This window comes from Aethalodelphis obliquidens, unplaced genomic scaffold (assembly GCF_003676395.1).
Source record: "Aethalodelphis obliquidens isolate GAN/ISIS:26980383/991018 unplaced genomic scaffold, ASM367639v1 scaffold53, whole genome shotgun sequence".
NCBI classification, from domain to species: Eukaryota; Metazoa; Chordata; class Mammalia; order Artiodactyla; family Delphinidae; genus Aethalodelphis; species Aethalodelphis obliquidens.
In genome coordinates, this window is record NW_020837997.1 from 6,873,374 (window position 1) to 6,887,315 (window position 13,942).

General features: G+C 57.0%; 1 protein-coding gene across 21 annotated transcripts in view; it reads left to right on the plus strand.

Moving 5' to 3' along the window:
• The window catches only part of DOCK6 (dedicator of cytokinesis 6), a 42,645-nt gene extending 29,690 nt beyond the window's left edge, over nt 1–12,955 (plus strand). For 13 of the 21 annotated variants that reach the window (XM_027085011.1, XM_027085014.1, XM_027085018.1 and 10 more), the window contains 24 exons: nt 121–234; nt 428–598; nt 948–1,087; nt 1,175–1,344; nt 3,517–3,677; nt 3,949–4,131; nt 4,241–4,367; nt 4,671–4,755; nt 4,917–5,013; nt 5,148–5,282; nt 5,831–5,983; nt 6,165–6,323; nt 6,439–6,539; nt 7,169–7,361; nt 7,462–7,605; nt 8,703–8,834; nt 8,931–8,945; nt 10,253–10,378; nt 10,491–10,580; nt 10,908–11,144; nt 11,510–11,653; nt 11,735–11,841; nt 12,109–12,270; nt 12,711–12,955. In XM_027085011.1, coding sequence (XP_026940812.1) covers nt 121–234; nt 428–598; nt 948–1,087; nt 1,175–1,344; nt 3,517–3,677; nt 3,949–4,131; nt 4,241–4,367; nt 4,671–4,755; nt 4,917–5,013; nt 5,148–5,282; nt 5,831–5,983; nt 6,165–6,323; nt 6,439–6,539; nt 7,169–7,361; nt 7,462–7,605; nt 8,703–8,834; nt 8,931–8,945; nt 10,253–10,378; nt 10,491–10,580; nt 10,908–11,144; nt 11,510–11,653; nt 11,735–11,841; nt 12,109–12,270; nt 12,711–12,753 — 3,189 coding nt within the window. In that variant the 3' untranslated portion in view covers nt 12,754–12,955. The other 8 variants (XR_003428358.1, XR_003428359.1, XR_003428360.1 and 5 more) reach the window with 8 other exon arrangements.
• The last annotated feature ends 987 nt before the right edge of the window (nt 12,956–13,942 follow it).

A 13,942-nucleotide genomic window follows, 5' to 3' on the forward strand; every position in this document is an offset into this window, starting at 1 on the left:
TTTCGGGCAGTGACACGGCTCTTAGGGGTCACTGGTGGCCTTGGCGAGAGCCAGGCCAAGGGCAGGGATGGAGGCTTGATGGGGTGGGTGGGCATGGCCTGACAGGCCCTGTTCCCCCAGGACGTGGAGCTGGCCGAGCACCTCAACGCCAGCCTGGCCTTCTTCCTCAGTGATCTGCTGTCCCTGGTGGACCGCGGCTTTGTCTTCAGCCTGGTCCGGGCTCACTACAAGCAGGTAGGGGTGGGCGTGGTGGGAATGGCACACCTGCAGAGACGTGGTAGGAACAACACACCTGCGGGGATGTGGTGGGGACGGCATACCTGTGGGGGACTTGGAGGGGACAGCACACCTGCGGGGACATGGCAGGGGGTGGTGTGGATTGGTGGGCAGAGCAGTGTAGTGTCACCTGCTGAACCCTCCCCCGCAGGTGGCCACACGGCTGCAGTCGGCTCCCAACCCGGCGGTGCTGCTGACCCTGCGCATGGACTTCACCCGCATCCTATGCGGCCACGAGCACTACGTGACCCTCAACCTCCCTTGCTGCCCCCTGTCACCCCCGGCCTCACCCTCGCCCTCCGTATCTTCCACCACCTCACAGGTGGGCTGGCCTCACATCTGCTTCCTCTTCTTTACCTATGACCTCTTACCTTTCAGCCCTTCTTGTGTGGTTCCCTCATCTCTGTCCATTTCGCAATAGGCCACTGCCCAGGGGACTGACCCCTTACCTCTGACCCTTCACCTCTGACCCTGCATTCTCAGCAGTTTCCTGGGAGGACCAGCTTCTGATTTCTCACCCCTAAATGCTAACTCCCAGACTGGCGTTCCATCTGCCATTTCTCAAATCTCTGACTTTGGACCCTGTGCCCTGTCATCTCACAGATGAGTTAACCCTAACCTCTCACCTCTGACCCTTGGCCCCTGGTCCCTTGCTTTGTCCCCCTCTCCAGAGCTCCACCTTTTCCAGCCAGGCCCCAGACCCCAAGGTGATCAGCATGTTCGAGCTGAGTGGGTCGTTCCGGCAGCAGCACTTCCTGGCTGGGCTCCTGCTGACGGAACTGGCCCTGGCCCTGGAACCTGAGGCCGAGGGGTGAGCACAGGCCCTGCCTGGCCGTGGGGCGGGAGGAAGGTCCAGGAGCCACACCCACTCTGTCCTGAGCACCTCACTACCCCACAGGGCGTCTCTGCTGCACAAGAAGGCCATCAGTGCTGTCCACAGCCTGCTCTGTGGCCATGATGCTGACCCCCGCTACGCCGAGGCCACTGTGAAGGCCCGGGTGGCCGAGCTATACCTGCCACTGCTGTCACTGGCGCGGGACACACTGCCACGGCTGCATGACTTTGCTGGTCAGCAGGGCAAGGAGGGGTGGGGTCCCACAATCTGGGGGCCTGATTGATCCCACAAGGCTCAGATCGGGAAAGGTGGGCGAGCATGTTAGGAGTAAAACCATGGGTGTTAGGATCAGAGGAGTGGGTTCAAGTCCTGCTGTGGGGCCCCAGGAAAGCCAGTAACCTCTCTGAGCCTCAGATTTATCACCTGTAACATGGAGACAGTGGTAGCACCAGCTACTTCCTAGGATTATGTGAAAATCTGAGCACGTGTAGTACTGGGATATTGTCAGCGTGCAATACATGGGAGGTGAATTATCTTCTAGAAAGAGGTGTGAGGAGGGCAAGGTGGGGAACATCAGTTAGAGCCCTGTGTTCGTTCATTTATATGCACTTTCATTGGCACCACTGATGGACAAGTGTGTTCAGTGGTTGGAAACACAGACCTGGGATTGGTGGGTTGATCCCCTTCGTCATTCGGGGGAAACTCTCAGTTGTTATCTCTTGAATTTTTTTTTCTGCCTCGTTTTCTCTCTTCTCTCCTCCTGAGACTCCAATTACACGTATGTTAGACCTTTATGATCATGTTACAAGTGTCTGCTGTGCTCTGTTCTGGTTTTCATTCTGTTTGCTCCCTGTGCTTGAGTTGGGAAACTTTCTCTTCACATGTGTTTGAGCTCACTACTTCTGTCTTCTGCTGTGTCTGGTCTTCTATTAATCCCCTCCATTGAGTTCTGAATTTCAAATTTTATATTTTCCAGTTGTAAATTTTGATTTCGTTGTTGTTGTAGATTCTAGTTCTCTGCTGAAATTCTCCGTTTTTTTAACCCATGTTTGTGCATCTTTTTTATTTTTTATTTTAAAGTTTTGCTCACTTCAACATTTGATCATTTCTGTGCCTGCTTCTATTGTCTTTTCTCCCTTATCAGTCACCTTTTCCTGCCTCTTCACATCTTCTGATTTTGTATTGTATTTTGGACATTGCATGTAAAAGGAACATCAGGACTGAAGCAATGTCATCTTTTCCCAGTGAGCATTCCCCTTTCTCTCTCTTAGGCAGCTAGGATAAGGGGCTGATCACCTCAATCCAGTCAGGAATTCAGCTAGGTTAAACTGGGCTGGAGCTTTAGTAAAACTCAGTTGACTTTGACCTTTTATTTCAAGACTCTCTGGAGTGAAACCTGTTCTGTATTTGTTGACAGCAACTCTCTCTCTCTGATGAGACTGTGTTTTTTGGGGAGTGGGGAGTGGAGAGAGTACTCTTTTAAAATCAGAGATTTTTTTTTTCTTTTTTTTTTTGGCTGTGTTGTGTCTTCGTTGCTGTGCACGGGCTTTCTGTAGTTGCGGTGAGCGGGGGCCACTCTTTGTTGCGGTGCGCGGGCTTCTTATTGCAGTGGCTTCTCTTGTTGCGGAGCACAGGCTTTAGGCGTGTAGGCTTCAGTAGTTATGGCATGTGGGCTCTAGAGCACAGGCTCAGTAGTTGTGGCATACGGGCTTAGTGGCTCCGTGGCATGTGGGAATCTTCCTGGACCAGGGATTGAACCTGTGTCCCCTGCATTGGCAGGTGGATTCTTAACCACTGTGCCACCAGGGAAGTCCAAGATCAGAGATTTTGGAACCAGACTGTTTAGATTAAAATCCTAGCTCTACCATTTACCTACTGTGTGACCCCAGGAAAGTAACTTAACCTCTCTGTGCCTCAGTTTCTTCTTCTAAAGAGTAAGGGTGATAAAAGGACTTATCTCATAGGGTTGTTTTGAAGAGTAAGAGTTAATATTGTTAAAGTGCTTAGAACAGTACCTGACGCAGGAAATGCTATGTAAGCGCCAGCTGGTGCTATAATAATAGCAGCAGCATTTATTATTATGGTTGTCACCATTGCCATCATCATCATCGTCGTCATCTCTACAATGACTGCTCCTGTGCACAAGGCCACGTTCTAAGTGTTGAGTTTAGAGTGGCCAGAGCAGATATAGTCCAGGCCTTTGTGGATCTTAGAAACAGTTGCATGATGCATGTATCTAATTACAAGTACAATAAGTGAGCTCTGGGAGTCAACAACTAGAGACCCCACCCTGGTCTGGTCTGGGGGGTGGAATCAGGGAAGGCTTCCCTGAGGAGGTGACCTGTGAGCTGAAATTTGAGACAGAGACAGCACTTAACCACGGTCTCATTCTTTTCTCGACCCAGAGGGTCCAGGTCAGCGGTCAAGACTGGCCTCTATGCTCGACTCAGACACAGAAGGGGAAGGGGACATGGGAGGCACCATCAACCCCTCAGTGGCCATGGCCATTGCTGGTGGCCCCCTGGCCCCTGGCTCCCGGGCCAGCATCTCCCAGGGCCCAGCGACAGTGAGTACCAGCCTTGTCCCCAGAGACCCCATCCAACATTTGATTGTTTTTGTGCCCGCGTCTAATGTCTTTTCTCCCTTATCAATCACATCTTCCTGGCTCTTCACATGTCTTGTGGTTTTTTTATTGTATTTTGGACATTGTGTGTCCGATAACCTGGTAATGGAATTTATGCAATGAAGTACCAACTGGCCAGGTCTCATCTTAACATGGAGAAAAATGAAAGTCACCTCTCTTCCTTCTGAGTGCCCTGTCCCCTCTCTGCCCCCAGGCTGCTCGCTCGGGCTGTGCCCTCTCTGCCGAGTCTAGTCGGACCTTGCTGGTGTGTGTGCTGTGGGTCTTGAAGAATGCTGAGCCAGCCCTGCTGCAGCGCTGGGCTGCGGACCTGGCCCTCCCTCAGCTGGGTCGTCTCTTGGACTTGCTGTACCTCTGTCTGGCTGCCTTTGAATACAAGGTTCGAGGGGTGGGCGGGGGACTGGGGTATAGGAGGCAGAAGAAGCAGGACCAGGTTAGCCCACAGAAAAGAGCAGAGTCAACCTCGAACTTATTCTCTGTTCCTGCAGGGGAAAAAGGCCTTTGAACGTATCAACAGTCTCACGTTCAAGAAGTCACTGGACATGAAGGCCCGGCTGGAGGAAGCTATCTTGGGCACCATCGGAGCCCGACAGGAGATGGTGCGACGGAGCCGTGGTGAGAGGGAGATGTACCCCATGCACGTCCCTACCCGGTGCCTCCCAGCCTTTGTACCAGGGGCCCCAAGGCGGGGACCATCTCTGCCTCTATTTGGCTTACTTTTCCCAGAAAGAAGTCGACGCGTTATCCCCGTACACGTGGGTGTCTGTGTTCCCTGTTCACGTCTAACTGCATCCACTCCGCAAGCATCCACGTCACCCAGTGTCCTCACAGGGATCCCATGTGTGTGGGATCCATTCTCATGGTCACGTGTGTCTTTCTGTTTTTGCACATCTGTGAACATGCACCTGTGTGTCTCAGAGAGGAGCCCATTTGGGAACCAGGAGAATGTACGCTGGCGGAAGAGCATCACACACTGGAGACAAACCTCGGACCGTGTGGACAAGTGGGTGTGGGCAGGAAGTAGTTTGCTGGGGTTAGACCAATGTCCAGAGAACTGGCGCCCCCCCTCCCCCGCCCCAGGGCAGCCGAGGGAGGGGAAAGACCTCAGCCGTGGGGTGAAGTCTGGCCCTGAGAGGCCCCCTCCATCCCTCCTGTCCCCTCCAGGACCAAGGATGAAATGGAACACGAGGCCTTGGTGGACGGGAACCTGGCAACCGAGGCAAGCCTGGTGGTTCTGGATACACTGGAGATCATCGTGCAGGTAGGGCTTGATCCAGCACCTCCCTCACCTCTTACCCCACCACAGGGCCTTGTGATCTCTGACTCCAGAATCCCTCTCCTTCCCTGACTCCATAACCACCCCAGTCTCTAACAGCTGGATTTCTGGCCCCCCAGACGGTGATGCTGTCAGAGGCCCGGGAGAGTATCTTGGGCGCGGTACTGAAGGTTGTGTTGTACAGTCTGGGCAGTGCCCAGAGTGCCCTCTTCTTGCAGCACGGCCTGGCCACACAGCGGGCCCTGGTATCCAAGGTGAGTACCTCCGACAGCCACGCTTCTTAAGAGTAACAGTTGGGCTTCCCTGGTGGCGCAGTGGTTGAGAGTCCGCCTGCCGATGCAGGGGACACGGGTTCGTGCCCCGGTCCGGGAAGATCCCACATGCCGCGGAGCGGCTGGGCCCGTGAGCCATGGCCGCTGAGCCTGCGCGTCCGGAGCCTGTGCTCCGCAGCGGGAGAGGCCACAACAGTGAGGCCCGCGTACCGCAAAAAAAAAAAAGAAAAAAAAGAGTAACAGTCACAGCCCATTCATTGAGCAACTGTTGTGTGCTCAGCAGCTCCATGAGGCAGGCAGACACTCCTTAGCTACAGCTTGCAGAGGAGGGAACTGAGGATCAGAATGGCAGAGTTACTCACCCGGAGTCACACAGTAGGGGCTTAAACCCAGGTCTGACGCCAAAACCTGCTGGGCTTGGCCCGAGAAGGCAGAACACAGACCGATGCTTCTGCCCATGTCCCCATCGGGGACCTTCTGAGCCAGAACGGGGAGGGGCTGACTGGTGTCTGTCCCGCCCTGGGGGCCAGTTCCCAGAGCTGCTGTTTGAGGAGGACACAGAGCTGTGTGCCGACCTCTGCTTGAGGCTCCTGCGACACTGCGGCAGCCGCATCAGCGCCATCCGTACGCACGCCAGCGCCTCCCTCTACCTCCTCATGCGCCAGAATTTCGAGATTGGCAACGTAAGTGGGGGTGTGGCGGTGGGGGTGATCTACGGCTCTGGGGAGGGCGGCCGACTAGGGGTCTTGACACGATAGATGCACGGCAGGAGGGGAGAGAGGTGAAGTCAGTGGGTCGAGCAGGCTCTGGTGTGAGGGTCCGAGGTCCACAGTCAGGCGTGCTCTTCCTCCCCGGCCTACCCAGAACTTTGCCCGCGTGAAGATGCAAGTGACCATGTCGCTTTCGTCCCTGGTGGGGACAACGCAGAACTTCAGCGAAGAGCACCTGCGACGTTCACTCAAGACCATCCTCACCTATGCCGAGGAGGATGTGGGGCTGCGGGACAGCACCTTTGCTGAGCAGGTGACCCCGCCGGACCCCCGCCCGACCTTCCGCAGCCAGGGTCTTTGCCCTGCCATGCTTGACCCCTGACCCCACCACCTCGGCTCCGTCACTCCTGGCCATTCCCCCGTTCCAGGTCCAGGACCTGATGTTCAACTTGCACATGATCCTGACTGACACGGTGAAGATGAAGGAGCATCAGGAGGACCCGGAAATGCTCATTGACCTCATGTACAGGTGAGGAGGGCCGGTTGGAACCTTCAGCCATTCACAGACAGGTGAGGGGAGAGGAGGTGGTGAGAGGGACAGGTGGGGAGGGAGCAGGTGAACGTACAGGTAATAAGAGAGACAATTAAGGATGGCCAAGTGAAGAGGGACCAGGAGAGGAGACACGTGAAGATGACCAAGTGAGAGGGCAGACAGGTGAGGGCCAGGTGAACATACAGATGAGGATGACAGAGGAGCACAAGAATAAGTGAGGGGGACAGGTAGGAGAGACAGGTGAGGTGCTAACCCATGAAGGGGTGACAGATTAGGGGAACAAGTGATTTGGAGGAGAGTAAAGGGTATTTAGTAAGAAACTGGGGAGTGGGAGATGGGGGCCCGGGTGATGGAGACAGGGAAGGCAGGGGGCATACAGAAGGGATGGGCCTGGGCAGACCCAGAGTGACACTTGTGGGGGTAATGAAGAGATGGACAGGTAAGGAGTGGGATAAGTAAGGAGACAGGTGAATGGGGTAAGGGTGAGGAGATTGGCTGGGGCAGATGGGTGGGGTCACAGGTGAAGGGGATGGACAAGTGAGGGATGAGCAGGGGGGCAAGGTGAGTCTCCATCCTTCTCACATCCCCCCTCACCTGGGTTCTAGGATTGCCCGGGGCTACCAGGGCTCCCCAGACCTGCGGCTGACATGGCTGCAGAACATGGCGGGGAAGCACGCGGAGCTGGGCAACCACGCGGAGGCTGCGCAGTGCATGGTTCACGCGGCCGCCCTGGTGGCCGAGTACCTCGCTCTGCTGGAGGACAGCCGCCACCTGCCTGTGGGCTGTGTTTCCTTCCAGGTGAGCGTCAGGGATGGGGGGCTGGGGGGTGGGGTAGTGGCGGGCAGGGGGTGGCACACGTGGGCCGAGGACCAGGCTCTGATGCCACCTCCCACCCCAGAACATCTCGTCCAACGTGCTGGAGGAGTCCGCCATCTCTGACGACATCCTGTCGCCTGATGAGGAGGGCTTCTGTTCCGGGAAGCACTTCACGGAGCTGGGGCTGGTGGGGCTGCTGGAACAGGCGGCTGCCTACTTCACCATGGTGAGGCCTGGGGCTGGGGCGACATCGTGCATCTGCTCGTGAGCCCGATACCCGCTCCCAGAGCCTCAAGGTGAAGCTGCTGCCTGGACCCTTTCTGGGCAGGGGATTTGTGGAGAAGGACTGGGATCCCTCAGAGGCCCCGTTACCTGCCTTTTTCCCCATAAAACCCTTGAATATATTCAGTTACCATTTTAAATTCTTCTTTTTTTTTTTCGTGCCGCACCCTGTGGCTTGCAGGATCTTAGTTCCCCGACTAAGGGGACTGAACCCAGGCCCCCCTGCAGTGAGAATGTGGAGTCCTAACCACTGGACCACTAGGGAATTCCCTAAAATTCTCTTTTGTTATAAAAAATTTCAAGAACACATAAAAGAAAGTTGTATCCCCACCACCCCCCATACCCAGCACTCAAATTCAGTGACCACCTATATTTACCATCCTGTTTCAATTCTTTGCATCAAGCCTTCTTTTTTTTTTTCCCCTTTTTTTCTAGAGGTTTTTTTTTTTAAATTATTGTTGTTTTTATTATTATGATCACTTTGCTGGAGTCTCAGAGACAGAGGCCTTGGGAATAAGCCAGACGGTAGACACAGATCTCTAACAGTCAGCAAATAGCTCAGGATACCTGCCGTGTGCCAGGCTTGATGCTGGCCCTGACTGGGGGCCAGCGGCACTCAGGAGCGGCCATTACCATGTGCTGGGAGGCAGTTGGGTGTGGAGGTTTTAGACACCATGCCAGAAGGGCCGGCCTTCAGGTCCTGGCCCTGGGGAGCCCCTCCACGTCTCTGAAGTTCAGTTTCCCCTCTGAGGAATGGAAAAAGATGATGACTCCTCCCACCAATGAAGGAACATGGGTAGAGTGTACATGTACACAGCACCGGGTCCATAGTAAGCATGGTGGAGACCACAGAGGATGTTTGTAGGGGCTGAGTGGAAAGGCTGGTACCCCATCTGGGGCAGGTGTGGTCAGGGTGGGCTTCCTGGAGGAAGTGATTGAAGATGGCGCCCTGGAGGGTGGGTAGGAGCATGGAAGGAGGGTTGTTCCAGGCAGGAGAGAAGATCAGGGCTGGTGCTGGAAATCCTGATGTTCCACCCCCAGGGTGGGCTCTACGAGGCAGTGAATGAGGTCTACAAGACCCTCATCCCCATCCTGGAAGCCCACCGCGACTACAAGAAGCTGGCTGCTGTGCACGGCAAACTGCAGGAGGCCTTCACCAAGATCATGCACCAGGTGGGCCCAGGATGCCCTCTCAGACCCTGCCCTCAGCCCCAGCCCCTGGCCCCTGCCGAGCTCAGCTGACCTTGACCCTTCTGTCCTCACCCACAGAGCTCCGGCTGGGAGGTGAGTGGCCACCTGCCTCTGGTCAACAGTGGTCAGGCACCACCAGGGGGCGCTGGAGGAGCACAGCTGCCTGGCCGCGGGGGCTCAGTGGGTGATGACGCACCCCACTACTTCCCCCCCGGAGCCCCCCTCCCTGCCCCAGATCTCCAGGGCAGCCTGTGACTCACCCAGCTGGGAGCTCTCCAGAGACACCCCTCCCTCAGGCAGGGCCAGCTTGGTCACTGCCTGGAAGGGGGGGCCTCCAACTTCCTCTGTCTCTGTTTCTCTTTCTCTCTCTTTGTGTCTCTTGGTCTCTTTCCGTCCATCTCTCCCTGTCTCTGCCTCTCTCCTTGATCACTCTCTCTGTGTGTCTCCCTTGGTTTCTGTCTCTCCCTGTCTCCCCAGCTTCCCCCAGGGTCTCTGCTCATTGCCATTTAATGTCCCCCCTCTCCCGCCTCTCCCCGACTTGGGTCTATTTTTAGGCATCTCCTAGTTTGGGGAGAATTTTCTGGCCAAAGATGGCAGGAACCCAGAACCAAGGGGGGAGGACTGAGTGGGAGCTGGGCGGGGCGGTTAAGTCCTCTCCCTCCCCGGATCTCCTGTCTCTGCCCATGGAATAGCTCTCATGGGGTAGCATAACCAGGACTCTGGGGGTTGGGGGCTGTGACCTCTGACCTCACCCATGACTTTGTCTCTCTGCCCCCTGCTCCCCACCTCCGTCTCCTGGTACCTATCTCACCCTGCCTGGATCTGCCTTGGTGAGTGAACATGGAGCCACCCCCATCCTTCCCGGTGAAAAGTAGCCTACCTGGAGGGAGGGGGTCCTTCTTGGCAAACTTAGATCTGGGAGGGGAGGGGATGCACCGGAACAAGGGAACTAGAGCCTCTGTCCCAGAGCAAGAAACGGCCACGCTTTCCCTCAGTCACTCATGCATATGAGCACCTACTGTATACCCAGACCTATAGGCATTGAGGACCTAGTTATGAGCAATAGGGCCCCGGTTCTCATTTCATATTGAGATCCAGACTCTGAAGAACTGCATGGGTCATGAAGGAGAATCAGAAACTAGGGGTTTGTGTTAAATGAGAATAAAGATTTGTGGGAGGTAGGAGGCAGGCTGGGGAAAAAGAGTGAGGGTGTGGGCAATTGGCAGTCATGTGGGTCCATGCCCCTGCCTGTGCCTGTGATGCGATGTTCTTAGGGTGTCCGGGGTCCTCCGCCCATGCCCACCTCTTCTGCACGTGGGGCCTGAGGACCCATGTGTCTCTGGCGTAGGGGGACCTCCAGCAGGGCCTCCTGGGCAACAGCAGCTTTCCCACAGCCCCAGCGTGTGTTCGGGACATATTTCCGCGTGGGCTTCTACGGTGCCCGCTTTGGTGACCTAGATGAACAGGAGTTCGTGTACAAGGAGCCATCCATCACAAAGCTGGCCGAGATCTCACACCGGCTGGAGGCACGTCCTGGCGGTGGGGGCGGGGGTGGACAGGGCACTGGGCTGCCCTGGGGCGGGGTGCCCTGGGACAGGGCACTGGGGCTGCAGCTGTGAGTCAGCCCCGTGCTCTCAGGAGTTCTACACGGAGAGATTTGGGGAGGACGTGGTCCAGATCATCAAAGATTCTAACCCTGTGGACAAGACCAAGCTGGACCCCCAGAAGGTGAGGACTCCTTACTATCCCCCCAGGGACCCCAAAATCCTATATTCAGGGAGACTCCAAGTCCTGTAATCCTGTGGCCCCTCAAATCCTATATCTCTGGGAAACTCCAAAGCTGATCTCCCTCGGGGACCCAACGTCCTATTCCTCATGGGATTCCCAAACATCCAAAGGAGATATAGGGAGACCTGGGAACCCCAGATCCAAAGCCCCCAGACCCAAGGAGGCCCAAATCCCCTTTCTCCAGGGATGGGGCCCCTGCGGGAGGCCAGCAAGCCCCAGGTGTGTGTATTGGGGCTGAGAGCCTCACCCCTGAGCCCCGTGCCCCAGGCCTACATCCAGATCACGTACGTGGAGCCGCACTTCGACACCTATGAGCTCAAGGACCGGGTGACCTACTTCGACCGCAACTACGGGCTGCGAACCTTCCTGTTCTGCACGCCCTTCACGCCGGACGGGCGCGCACACGGAGAGCTGCCCGAGCAGCACAAGCGCAAGACGCTGCTCAGCACAGACCACGCCTTCCCCTACATCAAGACACGAATCCGCGTGTGCCACCGGGAGGAGGTGGGCGGGGCCCAGGCCTGGGGGAGGCCCAGGGAGGGGAGGTACAGAGACCCCAAAACCAAGGGAGGCCAGGGACCCCCAAACTCCAACCTCCAGACCCCAATCTGCAGACTCAAACCCTTACTTCCAGACCTTGCTGACCCAAGGCTGGACGAGAACCAGACCAGAGTTATCAGAACCAGACAAAGGCAGCTGAACCTTGACCCCCACCCTGCCAGACCCAGGCAGGCAGGAGCCCCAGACCTGGTTCCTTACAGCCTCTTGTACCCCTGTCCACCCCCAGCTGGGGTCCAAGCTGCCGTGGGCTGGGTTGGGTCAGCACATCCTCGGGCCCCGAGGTGTGCCCGCTTATCTCCACCCCGCAGACAGTGCTGACGCCAGTAGAGGTGGCCATTGAGGACATGCAGAAGAAGACTCGGGAGCTGGCCTTCGCCACCGAGCAGGACCCGCCTGATGCCAAAATGCTGCAGATGGTGCTGCAGGGCTCCGTGGGGCCCACTGTAAACCAGGCACGGTCGGTGGGGTATGCAGGCTGCCTGAGGCCCCCGGGGGCCGTGCAGACATCGTCACAAGTCCCTGTCACCCCACAGGGTCCACTGGAGGTGGCCCAGGTGTTTTTGGCCGAGATCCCGCAAGACCCTAAGCTCTTCAGGCATCACAACAAGCTGCGGCTCTGTTTCAAGGACTTCTGCAAGAAGTAGGCCTGACCACCCCCCCAATCAGGGTCCCTCTAACCCCCGCATTATGGCTCTCTGCCTATCTGACTCCCCAGTACAGCCTGTCTATAAACCTGAGCCCCCATTGTAGCCTCTCTGATTTCCATTAAGTCACATCCACCTGCCGGACCCCCATTATAGGCTCCTCTGCATGCCTGACCCCAGCTCGCGAACTCCCCACCTCTGGTCTTGCTTTGTCTTCTGAGTGTCAGCCCCTGAGCATCTCATGCCATCTGGTCCTCCCTCAGGTGCGAGGATGCGCTGCGGAAGAACAAAGCCCTGATTGGGCCGGACCAGAAGGAGTACCACCGTGAGCTGGAGCGCAACTACTCCCGCCTGCGGGAGGCTCTGCAGCCTCTGCTCACCCAGCGCCTGCCTCAGCTGCTGGCGCCAAACACAGCCGGCTTCAGGTGCCTGACCCGGGCCTCCCACCCTAGAGAGGGAGAGAGGGGGCAGGCAAAGCCAGGCAGAGCGTGGGGGCCGTCATACATGTGCACGTCAACACGGGTGCTCAGGGCTTTGCACAGTCATGTGACTACTCAGACACGTACACATATTCAAGCTCAGGGCAACCGTTTCTGATCATTTCCCAGGTGTGTGACTTCATTTTTCTGAGCTTCAGTTGCCACATCTGTAAAATGGGCATGATTCACATCTCCAGTGGTGGATTCTAAGAGAGAATTTCTGATTCCATGGTCAGATCAGAACCAATGTAAAAGGAGCCAGGAAGACCATAGAGGACCTCCTTGGAGGAGGAGGGTGGAGGAAAAGGGGGAGGGGGAGGAGGCTGGGGAGCATTATGGAGTTGGGGGCCCTGTGGCCATGTTGATCCACTTCACTCCTCCCCCAGGAACTCCTTGAACAGAGCAAGTTTCCGGAAGGCTGACCTCTGAGCCCACAGGGCCTGAAGCCACACCCAGAGGAACCAGCACCCTGGACTCAGCTGTCTGTGCCTTCCTGACAGTCTCCCCTGCTGCCCACTCAGCCATGGGGTGACCACATCACACATGGGTCTGGGCCCTCTGTCCCTCTATTCTCGTCTGTGTGCACTGATGCCTCTTACCTTTTCTAATTTAAAATGGTTTTTATAAACAGCCTGTGTGGTGTGGTCCCTGGGAGCTGGGTCCCTTGTGCACCCTCTACCTGCACACCCTGATTGCTGATGCATAGACACTGAGAACCAGTTGGGTGCCAGGGACACAGTAGTGACACCGGATGCAAATTTCTGCCCTTGTAGAGCTGACATTCTAGTGGGGAAGGCAACACACAAAGGACAATGTCACATGTGTGCAGGGGGAATAATAGTAACATTTATTAAACTCTCGTTAAGTGCCCAGCCCTGTATAATTGGCTCCCGCAAAGACACGGCCCCGTTTATGGGCCTTTCTTCCTGAAGGACCTCTATTAGGCCCCTGCCTCATGGTTATAGAATCATCTTAACACCACTATCAGGCAGGCAGCATTCTTATCCCCATTTTACAGATGGGGAAACTGAGGCAGCAAGTAAAGGCTTGGTGGAGTTAGGATTGGAGCCCAGGTCTGGCTGGCCATGGAACCCAGGCCTTAGCTACGGTCTGTGCAGCCTCGCGCTGACCCAGCCCTCCCTTCCCGCCCCGCGGTGGTCACGCCACCGTGTACCAGGCCTGTGCTGGGCGGCTTCCAGCCCTGAGCCGGCGGGGGGTGGGGTGACCTCCCGCAGACGCCGCCGCCACCACCGCCCTCCCTCCAGGAGCTGGATCCCGGCCAGCCCCGCCCTCTCCCGCCCCCCGCAGCGGCCCAGCGGCAGCTGTCGGGGGGGGGGAGGATAGCGGTGGTGGGACCCTGCCCCGAGGACAGGAAGAGGGGGCGAGGCCGGATACCCCACGCGCGCACACACACCTGCCCGTCCAAGTGCGATCGTGTCCCCCCCCATCCCCCTCAACAGTGGCTGGGCCGCTGGCGACTAGAGGGGCGGGGCCAGCCCGGGGGCGGGGCGGGGCGGAGCTACCGCCGAGGGCCGGGCGCTCGGGCGGCGGCGCGCTGAGGACGCACGGGCGGCGGGACGCTGGGACAGCGGCGGCCGGAGCGCGCGAGGCGAGTAGG